This window comes from Epinephelus fuscoguttatus, linkage group LG20 (genome assembly GCF_011397635.1).
Source record: "Epinephelus fuscoguttatus linkage group LG20, E.fuscoguttatus.final_Chr_v1".
NCBI lineage: Eukaryota > Metazoa > Chordata > Actinopteri > Perciformes > Serranidae > Epinephelus > Epinephelus fuscoguttatus.
The window spans coordinates 18,640,112-18,659,637 of NC_064771.1; the positions used below are offsets into that span (position 1 = coordinate 18,640,112).

The 19,526-nt window shown below is 40.9% G+C and overlaps 2 protein-coding genes across 6 annotated transcripts; one reads left to right on the forward strand and one right to left on the reverse strand.

The window, feature by feature from the left end:
- Window positions 1-2,516: 2,516 nt before the first annotated feature.
- On the reverse strand, window positions 2,517-6,341 carry pagr1 (PAXIP1 associated glutamate-rich protein 1). Of its 4 annotated transcripts, none has more exons than XM_049564229.1 (5): window positions 6,171-6,341; window positions 5,665-5,871; window positions 3,427-3,760; window positions 3,245-3,333; window positions 2,517-3,109 (listed from the first exon to the last, which is right to left on the reverse strand). In XM_049564229.1, the coding sequence occupies exons 2-5, from the start codon at window positions 5,831-5,833 to the stop codon at window positions 2,874-2,876; spliced, it is 828 nt and encodes a 275-aa protein (XP_049420186.1). In that variant the 5' UTR covers window positions 5,834-5,871; window positions 6,171-6,341; the 3' UTR covers window positions 2,517-2,873. The 4 variants fall into 4 exon arrangements, with proteins under 4 accessions (XP_049420186.1, XP_049420188.1, XP_049420185.1 ...); XM_049564231.1 differs by having other exon boundaries at window positions 5,665-5,874; XM_049564228.1 differs by having other exon boundaries at window positions 5,665-5,874; window positions 6,155-6,341.
- A 2,005-nt stretch (window positions 6,342-8,346) lies between these two features.
- On the forward strand, window positions 8,347-19,500 carry kif22 (kinesin family member 22). Of its 2 annotated transcripts, none has more exons than XM_049563774.1 (13): window positions 8,347-8,475; window positions 8,774-8,986; window positions 9,071-9,198; window positions 9,500-9,651; window positions 12,161-12,370; window positions 12,775-13,171; window positions 13,933-14,053; window positions 14,489-14,600; window positions 16,690-16,870; window positions 17,468-17,562; window positions 17,862-18,062; window positions 18,199-18,258; window positions 19,313-19,500. In XM_049563774.1, the coding sequence occupies exons 2-13, from the start codon at window positions 8,799-8,801 to the stop codon at window positions 19,340-19,342; spliced, it is 1,875 nt and encodes a 624-aa protein (XP_049419731.1). In that variant the 5' UTR covers window positions 8,347-8,475; window positions 8,774-8,798; the 3' UTR covers window positions 19,343-19,500. The 2 variants fall into 2 exon arrangements, with proteins under 2 accessions (XP_049419731.1, XP_049419730.1); XM_049563773.1 differs by having other exon boundaries at window positions 8,353-8,533.
- The last annotated feature ends 26 nt before the right edge of the window (window positions 19,501-19,526 follow it).

A 19,526-nucleotide genomic window follows, 5' to 3' on the forward strand; every position in this document is an offset into this window, starting at 1 on the left:
TATGTTTGTTTAAAGCAGCTTCACTGTCCTGGAAATGGGTCAAGAAAAAAATAAAAAAATAAAACAAAGCTCAGAAACCATCGAGACAGGGCAGCGTGTGCCAAAAACATCTGGACAACTGTGGGCATGTTGAACACAGAACATCCATTCCCCCCTGTTCCATGAACTCCTAAGGTACTGCTTCTTGACAATACTAAAACATTTCAACTGATGTACTGTATATTCCACAAAATGCTCGTTATTTATTTGTAAGTATTTATTTATTTATTTATTTGGTTTGTGGTTTTGAATGCATATTTATGCATACATATTATACTATATGCTTCTGAGCCTTATGTGAAGGCTGTATTGTTACTCCAACTTAGCTAAAATATACTTCTCTGTCCTGAGCCTGCCTCGAGTCTTTTTTTGTTGGTGATGGATAATTCTTTTACAATTATAAACCTAGTTTTGAAGGGAATTTTTTGCAATTTTTGAACCCTATTTTCATGTTTGTATCTAAGTGACTAATGGAAAGAATAATCTCTGAAATTGCCCCAGTATTGAGTGAGCGTGCTGTGAAATAGGCTACAATTTAATCGCTTCAGGCACTTATACACCCTCAATTTACGCCACGTTATGCCACTTAAAGACAGAGATTGTAGTCATAAGTGTATGACAACAATCTCTGAAAAAAGGACCCTAGAGAGAAATTCAACATCTCCTCTTACCTTTCACCAGTCTGGTCTGTGTGTAAACAAGTTTGTGCTGAAGAAGTCTCGTGAAAACTTATCCATGTTGTCAAAATCACCTCAATACTTAGCTTTGACTGTGAAAGTCATTTAGATAACACAAAGCTAGGCTAGGCCAGTCCTTCTGTGCCGAGTTTGCATGTTCTCCCCATGTCAGCATGGGTTTTCTCTGGGTACTCCAGCTTCCTCCCACAGTCCAAAGACATGCAGGTTAATTTGTGACTCTAAATTGTCTGTAGGTGTGAATGTGAGTGTGAATGGTTGTCTGTCTCTATGTGTCAGCCATGTGATAGTCTGGTGACCTGTCCAGGGTGTACCCCGCCACTTGCCCAATGTCAGCTGGGATAGGCTCCAGCCCTCCCAGCGACCCCTAGCAGGATAAGCAGTTACGGACAATGAATGAATGAAGAAATGAATAAGCTAGCTTTTTTGTACTCAGCACCACAAAATATTTCCAGCACTCCTCTCCAACTCTCACTGATGTTTCCACTGTTGTTTTCCCTCCAATAAGTCACTTCTCGCGAGATATCAGAGTGAGACTTCTCCTTGTGTGAGACTTGGTCACATTAACAAACTGACCAGTGACAGGTAAAGAAAAACATTTCATTTAGGGTCCTTTCTGTAATGTTTTCTTACACTTGAAATAAAAATTTGAGCCTGCTTGTGGCATTAACACTTTTAGTGGATGTAAATTGATGATGCACAATTGCCCGTACTGGTTATACTGCAGCCTGTTTCTCCAATACAGCTGCAGTGGTGTCACTCAATACTGGTCCAGTTTCAAAAACTGTTTCCATCAGTCACTTAGACACAAAACATGGGTCCAGGTTGAAAAACACCTAAGTCTAACATGGCCATCACTGCTCCATCATAAGGTTAAGTGAGCCACTAGAGGGTGCCAGAATCCGTGTAAATATGTAATGATGTTCCTGCTTTACTAGCAGCTACAGCAAATATTGGGAAGTGGACTAGATGACACTCTTACAACATGAAACAGCTTTTAATTGCCTGTTTAATTAAACCTCAACCATGGTTCTATATACTAATTCTAAGATTTGATGGCTAACTCTGAAACCACTGAGTTTTCTAGGAAGATAAAGTTGCTTTGAGCATCTCTTGAAAATATATTCAGTATTTCCAGAGAAGTCCAGATTGGAGTCAAGAGACGTACCAATGTGTTTCAAATTTTCCAGTTTCAACACGTTGGCCAAAGAGTGAAATCGGCTCTGTCTTCAGATCTTGTTTTGTGCAAATAATTCTTTAGTCTTGGCCACATAAACTTCTAACTTGCTGATGTGACACTGTGTTTGGAGGGCCTTAGCGTGGGCGATGTAGGCTGCTTCATCCGATGGGTCTGTCTGCTGTAAAAGACCAACTAAGGCCATGTCATCAGTAGATTTTAACGATCTAAAATATTTCTCACTGATCATAAATTCATTAGTCCTTGTGGGCAACCTGAGCTCACAATGAGCACGATGTATAAATTTTAAACAGGTGTGGCTGACAAAATGTAGACGGTCAACTGTCTCTAGAAGGTGGCTGAGGGACACGAAACCCCTCAAGCCATGTTTGAACTGATGTAGTTAAGGCTGTGTTTTAGTCGCATGCCGAAAAACCAAAACAAAAAAGAAAATAGAAGGTGATACCTTTAAAATGAAGCCTTATACGTGCACTTTGGCTGTACAGGTCCTTCATTATAAGCTTTTTCTTTTGTGTATACATTATGCAAAAAATACAAAAACAGGTGGATGTTAAAAGGTTAGCATCTCTTGGTAGTACTCATAGGCCATCGACGTGTCGGTAACAACTGCTTTATTGCAATTTTTGCATAAATGTGATAAAATACCTTAATTTCCCAGGTATTTGATTCCATTAGCCAAAAATATACAATCAATAACTTATTTTATCTATGAAGTTGCACGAACTTCCGTTTCTGTTACAAAGGATTTTTATCCCGAACAGCCACCCTTACCGCACACTGATTACAACCGTTAACATTCTCCAGGGTTAAAATGTTTATTGCCAACATACAAAACACACATAGAAAACATACAAAACTCGTCACATATAAAAATTCAAGTTTTGCCTGGGAAAGCTCTTGGCCTTAATTTGCCCGCGGGCCAGTCCTCGTCTCTTAATACTTCAGTATCTCCTCTGTCTCGGGGAGAAGATGGTGTTGGGGTTGCTGTCTCGTTCCCTCTCCTTCTCCCGCTCCTTCTGGCTGTTCGGCGAGAGGGCCTCCTCCAGCTTCTTTTCGCTCTTGAAGAGATCTCGACCCGTGCGCATGATGTGCTCCTCGATTTTGCGGTGGCGCTTCATGTCTGACAGCACTTTGTCCAGCCGGGCTTCTCTTTTCACGGAAGAGCGGGCTGAAGATCCTGAGAGAGAGGAGGAAACAACGTCAATTGGATTTTCCCAAAACCACATAAATACTTTTACAGTGCTCTCAGAATATAATGAAACCCAACAGTGAAGGGCTAAGCGAAGGTTTTAAAATTCTCAGTGGTGAGTACCTGGTGTTCTGCGTCTGTTCATGAAGGCATTTTTCGGAGTGGCTTGTGTTTGCTCTTCATCAAAGTCAAACTCAGTCGGTGTTGGAGGCCTGGAAAAGAAAAGTCACAAGGCTTCACATTACGTGCACACAAAACAAACCCGTCACAGAAGAAATGATGCGAAACAGCTCGTCTATACTGACCTGCGTTCTCTCTCCTCCCTCTCCCTTTCCTTCGCTGCCTCCTCCTCCTCATCTCTTTCAGGCGAGGGGGTGCGTTCAGGTGTCGGGGGCCTCCTGGGAAGGGGCACAAAGTTCAGTTCCAGCATCTCCCCTTTAGAGAGGAGCTCATAGAGTCTTTTGATCTCAGCAGGAGGAGGCATCCAGTTTTTGGGGTCCTCCATTTCCTCATCGCTGTACGCAAGCTCCCATTCGCCATCCTCCCCTGTGGCCTGCTTTCCCTCTTCACCGTCCACCTCTGTGTCTGCCTGAGGTTCATCCTTGTGTGCTTCTCCTTCTGCTGCATCTGTGTCTCCATCTGAGAAAGCAGCAAAAATGCTTAGAGTCAGTTTAACAAAAGCAGGATTAAAGCACTTCAGTATATTACATGTTGGTCACATTTATATATGTATATACACAGATAAATTATACTGTGATGCTGTACTAGCAGGGGCAGGTAATGAGACAATGCGGCCCCTGTGTACAGACATGCAGATGGCTGCACCACCTCTCCCACATACAGTAAGAGCAAGACCCACAGACAGCATCTATTTGATGTTGTTTTGAATCTCTTTGTAGTCATTACGCTTCTTTCTGTGGTTTTGTGTCTCTTTGTAGTCATTTTGTGACCTTATAGTCATTTTGAGTCCCTTTGTAGTTGCTTTCCATCTCTGTATAGTCATTGTGTGGATCTTTGTGGTTGTTTTGGCCCTTTTTGTATTTGCCATGTGTCTCTTTGCATGTGTTCCATCTCTTTCATCATCTGTTGCATCTATTTGTAGCAACTGTGAGTCTCTTTGTTGTTATATGATTCTTTTTCATTTTGAGTGTCTCTGATCAGTTCGTGTTTCTTTGAGTGAAGGCCGGGGGGGGCCCTGACACTTTGAGCCCCTGGGCCTGTGCATAGTAAGCCCACTCAGTAATCTATGTTCAGTAGGGCTGGGTATCATTATTCAATACCCTCCAAGGTATTGACCTGAAATAACCTTGTACCAAGTAGTACTGAAACTTTTCTAGCAAAACGGTAACTGCATTCTATCTTATTTGTACCTGTATCTGAATAAAATGACTGTTTGTATAGTTTAGGTCACATGTGATTGACCCACTACAGATGTAGCTACAACCCATACAGTAGATGCAAAAACATACAGGCCAGAAGGCGTATTTGACGGAGTAATTTGTACTCATGTTGTCAACAATATGGATTTATCCATGCAAATCAGTTATGAAAATTTTAAACAGTTTCAGTACTCATTTTTTTTGCAGTATCAATACACTGGCACCAGCTGGCCTTTCTCACGCTTACTTACTGTTAGTGTTTATTACTGTGATTCTGCTGTTCTCTGCTACCAACCAAGAAAAGGAAAGTGGTGGCTGTCAAGTTATAGCCTTATTATATTTATCTTTTAATACACAAAAAAACAATTTTAGGTCGTCGTTATCAATTGCCCACATAGTATGTAAAGTAATATCAAATATCTAGGCTATATTTTTAAAGGTATTGTATTGAAGTTATAAATTCCAGTATCATGACAACACTACTACACATAAATCATACTGTGACAAGGACGTATTTTTTGTTTCAATACTGGAGGGAGGCTCCATGATTCGATAGTATCATGATACTTCAGTCATGATACAATATTATTGTAATTTTAAACGTGTTGCAATGTGCGTAGTACTGCGATAAAACATATATTTACCTTTATATTATTACCTTTTTTAAACTGTAAATTATGTCCTAAAGGAAAACTGTCAGCATCTGTGTTATCTAGTTTTTAGTCTGTTCATCAAACTTATACCATTTTATTTGCAGCAAAATATATGTAGCGGACTGAAAAGGCAACTGACTATTTTATTCTAGTAGGATACCTAAAGTTTAATTTGTATTTGCAATATTAATAATTTATATTAATAATTTATAAAATAAAACATCGATACCTGGCACTGTGTGACGTTACGATATTATGATACGATATTTATGCACCATTTTCCACCCTTTCTGCATCAATTTATGGTGTATGTGTCCTCTGCTACGTTCATGTTTTTATTGGGGGAGACAAATGCACATGCTCTAATACTGAGGGAGATGTGTCTCCTCTTAAAACTCTTACACAACTCTGAATAAAGACTTTTTCCTTCATGGTAAAACTTTGTCTACTGTGTGTGCTTTTAAGTTGTGTAGCTGCAGATATTAAATGTCTGTCAGTAATTTGGAGTTACCCTTTTCATCCTTGGTTGCTGTATCCTCCTCTGTGGCAGCTGTCATCTCTGAGTCCTGGTGCTCTGTGCTGTCCTCTTCCTCTATGACTGCTGCGGGTTTCTCTGTGTCCTTCACACCCAGAGCCTCTATGCCCTCTCTCAGTGTAGTGTCTGTGGCCTCAGCCTGCATCCTTCCTGCTGCTGCTGGTCAACTCTATAGCCACGGATCTGCTAAACACAAGCATGGGTTATGAAAAAGATTATACTGAAACTGAAAGTAGGTGAGATAAAAGTTCTTTGAGTGAGCTAGCCAAAAGTAGTGTCATGTCTACAACGTTTAACTGCTAACGTTAGCCTAATGAAAGCTGTTAACTTTGCTGAATGGTAAACAGTAAACAAAGACGCATATTAAACGCATTTTTGTCCCTTTTTAAGTTAACTAGCGAGCTAACGTCAGGCCTAACCGTCAGCTATTTGTAAACAGCAAATTACAATTAGATAAGATACGTGCCTTAAATTGTCATTACCGAGTGCCCGGCTTGTCGAGGATCACTGTCGTAGCTAAAAGTTATGTCAAATTATCTTCCCCGGCGAATATAATCACCGAAACTCTCCATGAGACTCGCTAGAGATAATACACGATAATACAGAGACGTAAACATAGCGCCATTTTGGATCAGAGTGCTGTGTGACGATGTACTCGGTTCTGTTACACTGCGCATGTCCGCTGATAACACGTCATGTGGATAAACCGTCGACAGCGCGAGCGGCCGGCAGCAGCTGATCTGTTTGTAGTAGAGATCTACTTTGCATGACTTCCTGTGCGGCGCGCAAACGCACACAGGGCTGAATTCATGTCGGCCGAAATTTTAATAAACGTCTTTAACTTCACTTTTAACGACGATTTCTTATTTTAAAATGTCTATAAACATGTTTATACACGTAAAGGTTGAATGTTATATTCGATGTACGAGTAAATCTTTTGAATAAGGGCGCTAGACGTCATATAGGCGCCAATGTTTGAGCGAGTTCTGATTGGCTGTGGCTGGATGCAGCTGGGGGCAGACAAATACGCACAATAGATTATGGTTGTGTAGTATACAACTATATGTACATACTATACTATAGTATATGGAGCAGCAGCAAAAACATCACTACTAAAAGTGGAAAGGACAATAATATGGTCTCTCCCTGATATATATCTAGTGGTTAACAAAGTTAAAGAGATTTCCTGTAGGCTCATACATTACCCTGTCAAATCATTTTCAGGTTCAAGAAAGTCATTGACACCATATGCACATTTTGTAACATGCACCCAGAGACTGTCTCCCATTTGTTCTGGACTTGCAAACACACTCTGAGTCTGTGGCGAGGTATCTGTCACTTTATATTAGACTAAATCTATGATGCTTTTGTACTTTAAAGTTTTATATCCATAAATATAAAGTGTTAAAAAGTAAAGCCTCTTTCTGTACTTTTAAAAGGGAAGCAGAATCCTACATCAGGACTTGTGCTCCAAGTTTAAGATTCTATTAGAGTGGTAATTTATCTTGTGGTATAATTTTATTGCATATCTTTTATTTATCTGTGTCACAATTTGTTTGTAACCCCTGGCATTGTTTGTCTGTTTCTTTATTGTTCCTTAATCTCTGATCTTCCATTATGTTCTCTCATATTATTGTCTCTATGTTCACAAGGAAATGTGAAATAAAGAATATTAAAAAAAAAAAAAAAGTGGAGAGACTACAGGGAGACTACAGAGACTATAGGGCATTACAGTTATGTATAGGAGCTATTAAGTCAACCCCCATCAATGCAGCACTAATAGAAGCAGTAGAGACACCACTGGAGTTGAGAGGAAGTGGGGAGGAAAACCTAGCTAAGAGTCACTGCAGGAGTGTTGGAAAGACTATGTTCCAGGGGTGTTGGTTTGGATGGAGAATAGAAGAAAGAATGAGGACATATAGAATTGAGGCATCAGAGATCACCAGATCCACCCCGGTAAGTAGCACCTTTGTGCCTTTTCCCAGGAGTAAAGACAGACAAGAGTATTTAGGAAAAGTCAAGTGAAAGGTAAATGAGTGAAGTAGGAGTTAAAACAAGTGTAAGATCAAGGAATAATTATTGCAATTATCTTAAAACCCACACGGATGGCTCTAAGAATAAACAGGAGTGTGTTGGAGACAGTGTGTATATCCCTAGGTTTAAAATGTCTGCTTCCAAAAGACTGTCTGACCAGTTATCTGTGTATACAACAGAACTATTGGCAGCCATTATTGCTTTACATTGGGTTGAAGAGGTCAGGCCTGATAGGATGGTGGTGTGCACAGACTCATCAGCTGTTTTGGAAAGCATACAGTCACAACAACTGTCAGAGAAGATTTAATACATATCTAATTGCATTGCACTATGTATGAGATGGAGAGGGAAAGGTTGAGTAAAATAGTTCTGGAGGCGGGGCAAGAGTGGTATTTGATGGAAAGAGAGGAGGAGGCGGTAAGGGTCACCAGGAAGGCACTTTTTTTACTTTCTAAAACGACAGAAGAATGTAGGAAATCAGGTAAATTGATATCATGTTATACACTATTGTACAGTAGGTGGCGGTGTGCAGGTAAAGCTCCTTGCGATCCACCAATAATGGAGAAGAGAAGAAGAAGGCGAGTTCTGATTGGTTCGTGGTGGCTTCCGGTTACAGCGCTCCTCATTTGAAAAGGGTTCGGTTAGATGTTGAGGGGGGTCCACCGCCATTGTTAAAAGACGGCGTCCGCAATGTTGCCAAAAGTAACATTTGAAAAGTAAAAGTTTTGAACAAGGAGTCCGAAAGTGATACCGGTGAGTGCTAACGAAACATTAGTGACAGCTCGGTAAAACGGTAACGGACCTTCGCCAGGCGAGTAAAGTTCGTTTGAGAAGAAAGACTAAACCGAACGTTAGCTAGCTTGTTGTTAGCCGACTGAAGCTACTGCTGTTAAAGTTAAACATAACTTATCATTGTAGCGATTTGTTTGCGGGAACTCTCAGTTTATTTGAAATCTGTCGGTTAACCTCATTTTCAATAAGCTTTAGATGCTTTTGTAAACAGTTAAAACAACAGTTCTGCTCGGCTAACTTGGTTTTTATCGTTATCCAGGCCTTTTGTTTTGAGGACTTCAAACATGGCGCAGCGTGTGGCGGTACAAGATGGAGCAAGCAAGAAGACAGCTAGAGTTCGGGTAGCGGTTCGTCTGCGGCCCTACATGGGCAAGCTCGATGAGAAAAGCGAGGGCCCGTGTGTCAGAGGCCTGGACGCACAGAATCTGGAAATAATCAACTGGAGAAATGCTACAGAAACTGTCAAATACAAGTAGGTGTTCCTGGTATCTTAGCATCTAACTGTCCTTACTCCTGAATTATCTTCTCGTTAATTTTTATAATTATTGTCCAACAGCTTTGACGTTTTTCATGGTGAGCAAACAACGCAACAAGACGTTTTCCTCTCATCAGTGAAGCCCATTCTGCCACACATACTGAATGGACAAAATGCCAGTGTCTTTGCTTATGGACCAACAGGAGCTGGTTTGTTACCCCAATATTTATTTTGTTAAGATATACTTTACTTTGTTGCTTATTAAAGATGGTTGTAAAGACACATCCAGTCTCCAATTTTTCCTGAACATTTCCTTTAATGACTTTTCGGTATATGAGTGGGATTTTAGATAGGCCTAGTATTATTGTGTTTATTATATAATGACATCACTAGTATTCCCATAAACATGTTTTGATTAGAGCACTAATGTTTTTGTTGAGACAGTTTGCTCTGCTCTATTTCCAAAATGCATGTTTTTTATGTGTGCAACTCACCATGTTTTTTCCCTAGGTAAAACACACACCATGATGGGCAGCTCAGATGAGCCAGGCGTGATCCCCCGCGCTGTTCGTGCCATTTTCAATATGGTCAAAGCTAAGGATGAGGCTGAAGGATGGGACTACAGTATTGGCATGTCTTATTTGGAAATATACAATGAAAAGGTATGGATTGTTGGCAGTATTATGTGAGTCGGTAGTTTTATGACTTCTGTTAACGGATAAGAAAGTGAAATAGTGTTATGTTGTAAAGGAGTGAATCAAGGTTGTTACCAATTGTTCATAATCTGCGTTTTTGAGTTTGTAATTCTGGGCCACACGGTGGTGCAGTGGTTATAGGTTATCTTATTGTTATTTTCCCCTCCCCATGTCAGTGTGGGTGTTTCCATGTCAGGGTACTTTAGCTTCCTACCACAGTCCAAAGGCCTGCAGGTTCAGATTAAGGTTAATTGGTGATTCTAAAGCAGAACAGCTGATCTGAGTTAGTTCAGTCAACTCTGAGTATGTCCACTCTGAGTTAAACCGACAATAAAAAGCCATCATCAATGGAGCTCTGACTCCACGATTCAACATGGCAACAGGTAAATAAAAGACAGCGCCTTCATTTTAATCCAGTGGATGTAAAGATATTAATGCATGTGTAGCAGACGGTGCACGTTTATCTTTAAAAGAAGAGCCTGAGTCGGAGCGAGGAAAGTGTAAATAAGTTAACCATAAAGTTAATAAAAAAGTTTTATTCAGTGTTGTCCGTTTATTCATCATTTGTCAGACTTACATAATTCTTAATGAAGATAAAGTGGTGGAATCTGACTGCGTATCAGGCTGTAGATACATTACATTATATTAATATATATTTGTTCAGATTTGATCTGATGAGGAAAAACACAGGAGGCAGCAACTGAAAAATAGTAAGATTTAAAACATATAGGCTAGGCTATAGATCAAAGACATAAAGACATGACTGTAAACTCACAGTCTGACCCAGTAATAATACGTTTGGTGATTTGCACCTGAAAAGACGTTGAGGTTAAAATACAGTAGATTTGAAAATGTTGCACATCTATTTGTATCTTGACTCAACAGCATTCAGTGACTTTATTTCAGATACAAATGTAGTAAATTTAAAGACACTGAAATGCTGCACCATTGCTCTCAGAAATATTAACATATAATCCCCAATATTAGGCTATTGGAATTATGTTCCATCAGTGCGACCAATGACATCAGTGATAGAGATCATTAGTCATTGATACTACGTGTCTAAAGCTTCATACTGATTTTTAAAATTTAAATAATTAGATCTACACATTATGTGCAATAAACATGTGGGAGCTGCTCTAACAGACTGACAGTCTGATCCTTGTGCACAGTGTTATAAAAAATAATAAATTTAAAAAGGACAGGTTTGATTCTGAGCTGAGGGTGAATTCTCACTGTGTAATATTTGAATGTAAAGACAAAAACCGATGTCCAAAGAAATGATTGATGTGCATAAATTCAGTAGCCTAACGTAAGACAGTCCCGAGTAACAAATTAATATCCAGCAGGATTTAGACTGTGACAGACGGTAAATCTCCGCTAATTAATGAGCTTCGATACAAGCTTTCACGGACTGAATGAATGAGGAAGTGAAACAGCGTGCAAGAGGGAGGAGACAGAGAAAAACTCAGGGTTTATTGAAGAAAACCTGTCAGCGAGCAGGTTATGTTCACAGAGTCTGTAACCATGGTGATTGACTTCAGAGTTTCAGTTACCTCTCTTTCTGGGACGGATAACTCAGAGTTTCCCTCATCTCAGGGTTAACTTACTGAGTTTTCACATAATCCGCTTTCTGGAATACCCCCCAGGAGAGGATCCAAGAGAGGTATGGGCTAAGCCTAGAAACACCCCTGCGTAAAGCACACGTTAAAAGGGTGGAAAAACAGGCAATTCATTTATTAAATATACTGATAAATATTCATGGTGTTTGCTCATTAACTGCCCTTTGGCCTCCTGTCATTATGCAAGAGTGGCAGTAGAGTATCCCTGGTGTACCGTGTGAACAAAGTACCAGTAGAGCAATTCTGTCAAAAGCTCATGTCTAGCATTTATGATACTTAGAAAGAAAAGACTGTCATGCTGCAGTGTTAATATAGTAACATACTGTATACATGTTCAGTTTAAAAGTGGCCATTTCCTGGTACATTGTTAGGAAATGGGTAGGCTACAGTGTTTGTATATTTCAATTGGAAATAAAATGCTACGTGCACCTGATTTTTTTTTTTTTTTTTTTTTTAATAAAGTGTTGGTGGGAAAGAACTTGTTTGAATAGTAAAAATAAACACAGGTTAATTCTCCTTTTTATCTTTTAAAATAAGAGCCAGACTCCACTCGTAATCATGTAAATTCCATAAACGTGTCTCCACCTAACCGTCCCCTTTTCATTTGTATAGCTAATGCAGCCTATTGAAAGAACCTTGGGTACACAGAGTTCCTCAACTTGTCACGCATTCACGTACCTGAAACCATATCCCTCTGTTCTAGGATACAGCTCTCACTCTCCTCAAGTTAATTCAAACCTTTCTCCTAACTGTGCTCCCCTGCTAATTATCTGCTAGTAAAAGTTTCTTGGGGTTTTGTTAAACCGTCTGATTATTTTATATCTGACAGTGCACGATCTGTCTTTCTTTCTCAGGTGCTAGATCTTCTATCACCAGGCTCCCAGGATTTGCCAATCAGAGAGGACAAGGACAAGAACATCCTCATCCCTGGCCTCACTCACACAACCATCACGTCCTTCTCAGATTTTGACAAACAGTTTGTCCCTGCCAGCCTCAATCGTACCACAGCTTCTACCAAACTCAACCAGCGCTCTAGCCGCAGCCATGCTGTCCTCCTCATCAAGGTTTGATATGTAGTCTGAGAGTTACTGTTTTCTACACTGAATCTGTGCATGGGTGTCCACTGGGTGGTCAAACAGCATCTTAAACAGGTCGTGGCCTCTGAGCAGTAGGTCAGGATTTGGTAGCTGGTGCTAAGATCAATTCTCTCTCGCAACACCCCCACTAGCTGCCTCTGGGCTTTCTGGGACTTTACTGGGAGAGAAACAAACTGGTGTTTTGTGTCCTTTCACTAACTTTGTCATTTTCTGCATTCTTGCTTCCTATTTTGTATCGCTGGATATGTGTGTGTCATATCTATCAAAAAATGTAAGCCTCTAACTGCCTTGTTTTTGCCTCATTTAACCTTTCCTTACGTCTGACCTCTGTCATTTTTCCTTCTCAAATCTTAATCTTTTCAATGATCCAGGTTGTACGGACTCAGCGCGTCCTCCCCCACAGACAGCAAACGGGAAAGCTGTACCTGATAGACCTGGCTGGGTCCGAGGACAACCGTCGCACCGGCAACCAGGGCATCCGCCTGAAAGAGAGCGGCGCCATCAACCTGTCTCTGTTTACTCTCAGCAAGGTCGTGGACTCCCTTAACTCTGGCACTGCCATCCGTGTGCCATACAGAGACAGTAAACTGACACGGCTGCTACAGGACTCTCTGGGCGGCTCGGCACACTCTGTCATGATCACCAACATTGCACCAGAGTACAAGTACTATTTTGATACGTTCAGTGCACTCAACTTTGCCTCCAAATCCAAGCTCATCGTGAACAAGCCCTTCACCTGTGAAACTGTGGCTGTGCCTGCGCTTCCAGGTAAGAAATACGCTCAATTTTTATTCAGGTGGCTTGTCAGTAGGGTGAAACAATTTGGAAAACCCTGATACTGCAAAGATAAATAAATTCTTGTTGTCGTCATTGTTGTTGTTTGTGATGTATATTTCAATTTTTTAAAAAAACGAGTTAAGGAATTCAAAGCAGAACACATACAGCACCAGTATTAAGCACAGGTGTAACCAAAAAACTAACAAATGAGACTTTTCAGGCCAGACAAGGAATAGATGTGAACATTTTTTTCCCCAGCGTGACCTGAATGATGAGCCAATTCAGGCCATGACTCATATTGCGTCTTCTGCAGTGTCAATATTGTATGAACTTCCGTTGCGATGGTGATTTTTATGAGATTGTCTAGGCCTTCTTGTAAGCGTAGAAAGTCATGTTATTAGGAAGCTCTGACAGACTGATCTAAGGCCAATAGGGGGCATCTGTGTCACATCCCAGAGGATGATGACTCGGAGTAAACAGCCAGCTGTCTCACAGCACGATGGGTGTCATTTAAAGAAATGTTTTGAATACCACTCGAGTTTGTTCTTTTAATGCATTTCCCTTACATTTAAGCATCGTCTTAAATAACGCTCTTCTCCCTTTGGCTTTAGTTCTGGCACTGCAATGCAGTCTTGACTGATGCTGTGCCATCTTCATCTGTATTGCTTTACACTCCAGAGAACCCCACAAACAGTGTTGCTCGAGTGCACTGAATACTAAACTGTTAATTTCCCTTCTGCCTACATCTCCAGTGAAGCGGGCCAGAGAGGACCACGAGGCAGGCGGGTCTGGCACCGAGCCACAGAAGAAGAGGCAGAAAGACGAGAGGAAAAGTGAACAGGAGGGCTCCTCACCATCTTCACATTTTAACAGGTTAAAAGATCACACACAGACTTATTTGGCTAATCAGACGTAGGAACTGTGATGTTTGACTGTAGAGAAAACACATCTGCCCCGAGTGACTACATCAGATTAATTCTGCACAACGGCAGTTCAAACAAGCCACAGCCTCGAATCAGTGGGCCAGGATTTTATAGTGTGTGCTAAAAGCAACTCTCTCTGCAGTGCTCCCATTGGCTGCAGCTGCTCTGTCTACTGGGAACTCTTTAGCAGAGATACAAGCACTGCTTTCTTGCCATCTGTTATCAGGTGTATAAATCTGTCTGTGCGATGAAGCTCTTCAGCTTGTATTTGTCGGCCTTTTGACTATTGAGTACACTTCAAAGCCCCTGAACAAACGCACCCCCCCTCACTGTCTACCAGCTTTCCCTCTTTCTTGATTTGTTTGTGTGTGCGTCTCTCTTTCAGTCTGTCACAGCCGTCAGTGATGGACAGGCTAGTAGCTCTGGAGAAGCTGATGATGAAGCGCCAGGACAAAGATGGACTGAGCGTGCTGAAAGATGTGGCACAGGAGATCCAGGTGAAAACACACGCCTACATCAAAACTTGAGTTTATAGCATCATTATTGTATGCACCATATATGACATCCTACTATAAATATGGGACATTTGTCATGACTTTGTAAACGCAGCATAAGTAAAAAAGTAAACCTCTTTATGCATACAGTACAGGCCAAAAGTTTGGACACACCTTCTCATTCAATGCGTTTTCTTTATTTTCATGACTATTTACATTGTAGATTCTCACTGAAGGCATCAAAACTATGAATGAACACATGTGGAGTTATGTACTTAACAAAAAAAGGTGAAATAACTGAAAACATGTTTTATATTCTAGTTTCTTCAAAATAGCCACCCTTTGCTCTGATTACTGCTTTGCACACTCTTAGCATTCTCTCCATGAGCTTCAAGAGGTAGTCACCTGAAATGGTTTCCACTTCACAGGTGTGCCTTATCAGGGTTAATTAGTGGAATTTCTTGCTTTATCAATGGGGTTGGGACCATCAGTTGTGTTGTGCAGAAGTCAGGTTAATACACAGCCGACAGGCCTATTGGACAACTGTTAAAATTCATATTATGGCAAGAACCAATCAGCTAACTAAAGAAAAACCAGTGGCCATCATTACTTTAAGAAATGAAGGTCAGTCAGTCCGGAAAATTGCAAAAACTTTAAATGTGTCCCCAAGTGGAGTCGCAAAAACCATCGAGCGCTACAACGAAACTGGCACACATGAGGACCGACCCAGGAAAGGAAGACCAAGAGTCACCTCTGCTTCTGAGGATAAGTTCATCTGAGTCACCAGCCTCAGAAATCGCAAGTTAACAGCAGCTCAGATCAGAGACCAGATGAATGCCACACAGAGTTCTAGCAGCAGACCCATCTCTAGAACAACTGTTAAGAGGAGACTGCGCGAATCAGGCCTTCATGGTCAAATAGCTGCTAGGAAACCACTGCTAAGGAGAGGCAACAAGTAGAAGAGATTTGTTTGGGCCAAGAAACACAAGGAATGGACATTAGACCACTGGAAATCTGTGCTTTGGTCTGATGAGTCCAAATTTGAGATCTTTGGTTCCAACCGCCGTGTCTTTGTGAGACGCAGAAAAGGTGAACGGATGGATTCCACATGCCTGGTTCCCACTGTGAAGCATGGAGGAGGAGGTGTGATGGTGTGGGGGTGTTTTGCTGGTGACACTGTTGGGGATTTATTCAAAATTGAAGGCACACTGAACCAGCATGGCTCCTGCAGCGACATGCCATCCCATCCGGTTTGCGTTTAGTTGGACGATCATTTATTTTTCAACAGGACAATGACCCCAAACACACCTCCAGGCTGTGTAAGGGCTATTTGACCAAGAAGGAGAGTGATGGAGTGCTGCGGCAGATGACCTGGCCTCCACAGTCACCGGACCTGAACCCAGTCGAGATGGTTTGGGATGAGCTGGACCACACAGTGAAGGCAAAGGGGCCAACAAGTGCTAAACACCTCTGGGAACTCCTTCAAGACTGTTGGAAAACCATTTCAGGTGACTACCTCTTGAAGCTCATGGAGAGAATGCCAAGAGTGTGCAAAGCAGTAATCAGAGCAAAGGGTGGCTATTTTGAAGAAACTAGAATATAAAACATGTTTTCAGTTATTTCACCTTTTTTTGTTAAGTACATAACTCCACGTGTGTTCATTCATAGTTTTGATGCCTTCAGTGAGAATCTACAATGTAAATAGTCATGAAAATAAAGAAAACGCATTGAATGAGAAGGTGTGTCCAAACTTTTGGCCTGTACTGTATGTTGGTGTGTTCTTTATACTGTGACAGTTTTCCTAAATTTAGATGTACAAATTGCAATAAATCACCATGCTTATAGTATCGGCATATATTGAATCTTGCCCCCATATCATATCACCAGATTGTTGCCAATACACAGGCCTATCATCCACCTGGGTGTCATGTAACCCTCTATAATATAGCTTCTGCTTTATATACGCACCTGTTCCAGCCTCTGTCTCTTCTGTCCGTGTGTGATTTACCAGACGCTGATGCTGTCAGATCTACTCTGATTGATCAGCTCTTCATCGCAGATATTTGATAGCCACTCTCTCTGTTTTTTGCAGGTGCTCAAAGATAGGCAGAGGGAGTTTGAGAGCAAGGCTATGCTGTTAAGTCGGTTGGCTGGAGAAAAGTCCAGTGCCAAACAGGACGCTGCCTTCAAGAACACCACAGCGCCTCTGCAAAGACGACAGGCAACTGCAACAAAAGTGAATAAACAGCAGGCCGTAGTCCAGCCCCTACAAGGTCAGTTAGAAACAGATGGAACTTGATAAATGTTTTACCTTTTCACATTTAGATTCAAGTTGCAAGTGCAAAGACTCACTATATTAAGACTAAAGATGTGTCAGATAAGACCATCTTTCAGTCGCCCTTGAAAGAGGATGTGCTATATTAAAAAAAGTGACCCTGGGAAAACTTTTGTCCTGTTCACGTTTCCCTAAAGAGTAGTCACTCACTAATTCCATCATGTTGAATCACTGGAGGTATCGCTGAGCTGCAATGTAATACAAGAGCTCAGTCTACCATATAGGAGCCAGAAAATGTATCCAATGACGATGAGGAGGAATTATTTTTAAACCCCTCAGCAGTTTGGGGATTGAGACGGATACCTTGGTACCTGTCTCACGCTTTTGGCTTGGAAACGGCACAAGAGCCCAAACAAGATATGAAATTCTACCTGTTTCAAAGCAAAATTTCCCCCTCAGTAAGAATATTTTTTCTTTGTTGACAGATTGGACTCTAACAGAGAAATATTATGACAGGGTTAGGAGGTTGTTTGATTTCTAATGTGTAGTATTAAGTTATTTAACATTAATTTGTATGTGTTTTCCTCCCCATCAGTGTCGCAGCTCCACCCTCTTCAGCAGCTTGCAGTCGTCAAGAAACAGTCCGTCTGCGTCAAGAAGAAAGAGAGGAAGCTTTCAGACCAGGTTGAGGTCAGCATCCGAGCCTCTACTCTGCTGCGCTTAGCTTGACACATCTGCAGAATTGCAAGCGTCAGATACAAGCTGACGTAGTGCATCAGGTTCAATTTGTGGTTCGTCTCGACAGACGCTGCAAGATCTCAGATTTATTAGGTCAATATTAACCTCCTGTCCAGACCAATGTGGATGAATAAATCTTGACAGTTAAAGATAAAGATGTCCTTGTGCATTTTCTATACCTGTATAAAAATGCCAACTGTAAATGTAGTCCAGTAAATAACATGAAACTGAAATTATCTGTTCTGTCTCAGCCCCCTGATGGTAAAGAGAACGTAATAGAGAACTGCTGGGAGTCCCAACTCGACACATCCATGCTCGAGAACTCCACGCAGAAAATCCTGCATGTTCTCAATAACGGCTCCCTCAAAGAGCTCAAAGGTCTGCAGCAGATTGGTGACAAGAAAGCAAAGCTCATCCTGGGCTGGAGGGAAATACATGGACATTTCACAAGGGTCAGTAGAGAAAATGTCGAGCTCACATCGTGCTTTACGTGTAACCCACCTCACAACAATAATTTGTCTTCAAAGTTTTTCTTACCGAAGTTTTTAATTTTCTTGTGGAGACTTGACAAATGGTTTGTTTTTGCAGTTGGAAGATCTGCTGAAAGTCGAGGGAATGACGGAAAAGAGATTTTCCTCCTTCAAGAAGGTAAGTCAGGTCGTCAGTGGAGGATTTCTCGATTCAAATAGTTCAACAATTGGATGGATTGCCATGAAAGTTTGATATTTGTTTAGTTTTTACTGGATATCTTCAGGCAAACTGTCAGGTTGACATGTTCAAACATATCACTTATTTTGTTGCCATTCTGTTTTCTTAAATTAATGATGTGGGTTTTTTTTTACTAATTTGTCATATTCTCAAGAATATCATTATTGCAATAAATTCCCTGAAATGTTATGTTATTTTATTTAATTATTTTGTGTTTTTAATTTATTCTTGCACTAACCTGTTGGCAAAATGTAGATTAACCTTACTCAGTCTAATAACTATATTACTACATAAAACCTACTTCTGTATGGGACCACATAGAAGATATTTACATTTACTCCATCTCCAAATTTCTGTCTTATTTTCTGTTTTAAATGATCCCAAAGGCCATAAAAAGCATTAAATGTAAGTGTCTGATACCTGCAGACACCCTGTAATGTTATATGCTTAGTAGAAAATGTTGACATGCTTAGATGGTCACTGCTAAACATCAGGATGTTGGCATTTAGCTGAACGCAGCAAACGTGGCCATAGACCAGGGTGTCAGACCCAGCCCAGTTTGATCGCAGGTGGGCGAGACCAGTAAAACCATTGAATAAAGTCCTACATAGAATCCGACATAGAGCCTGTGATGTCTTCAGAGGAATAAATGCAGTTTCAACAATATTCCTCAGGTTTTCCACGTTCAGATGACTTCTCACTGTCATCACGTGCATTTTTCTTTACATTTCCACTCCTGTGTAGTAATCCTAACATCAAAACTTGGTCCTGAAACCTGCCACCTCTTCGCCATTACAAGTGTATCACTATTAGGTGTGCAAGGTCATCCAGTGGGCCAGATTGGACCCTTTAGTGGGCAGATTCTGGCCCCCGGGCCACATGTTTGACACCCCTGCTGTAGCCTTCATACTTATAAATTGTAGGGGGGGGGAAGAGTAGCTTTTAGAGATGATGTTTTCTCAGTGCTAATATTAATTTCTCCTTTTTTTTCCAGGCAAACATCCTGAGTTCCATGGGAAAGTGATTTTTCTTTTTATTTTTTTATTTTTTACCGACCCTTATCTAATGTATATGATTTCTATCTCTAAAGCTTTTAATGTCTTTTATGCGGTTTTATGATGTTTTTGTAGTAACCATTGTGTTCCAGCTGATGGCGCACTACTGCTTTTTAAATAAATGCCTCACGTGTCATTTAAATGTTTGTGTGT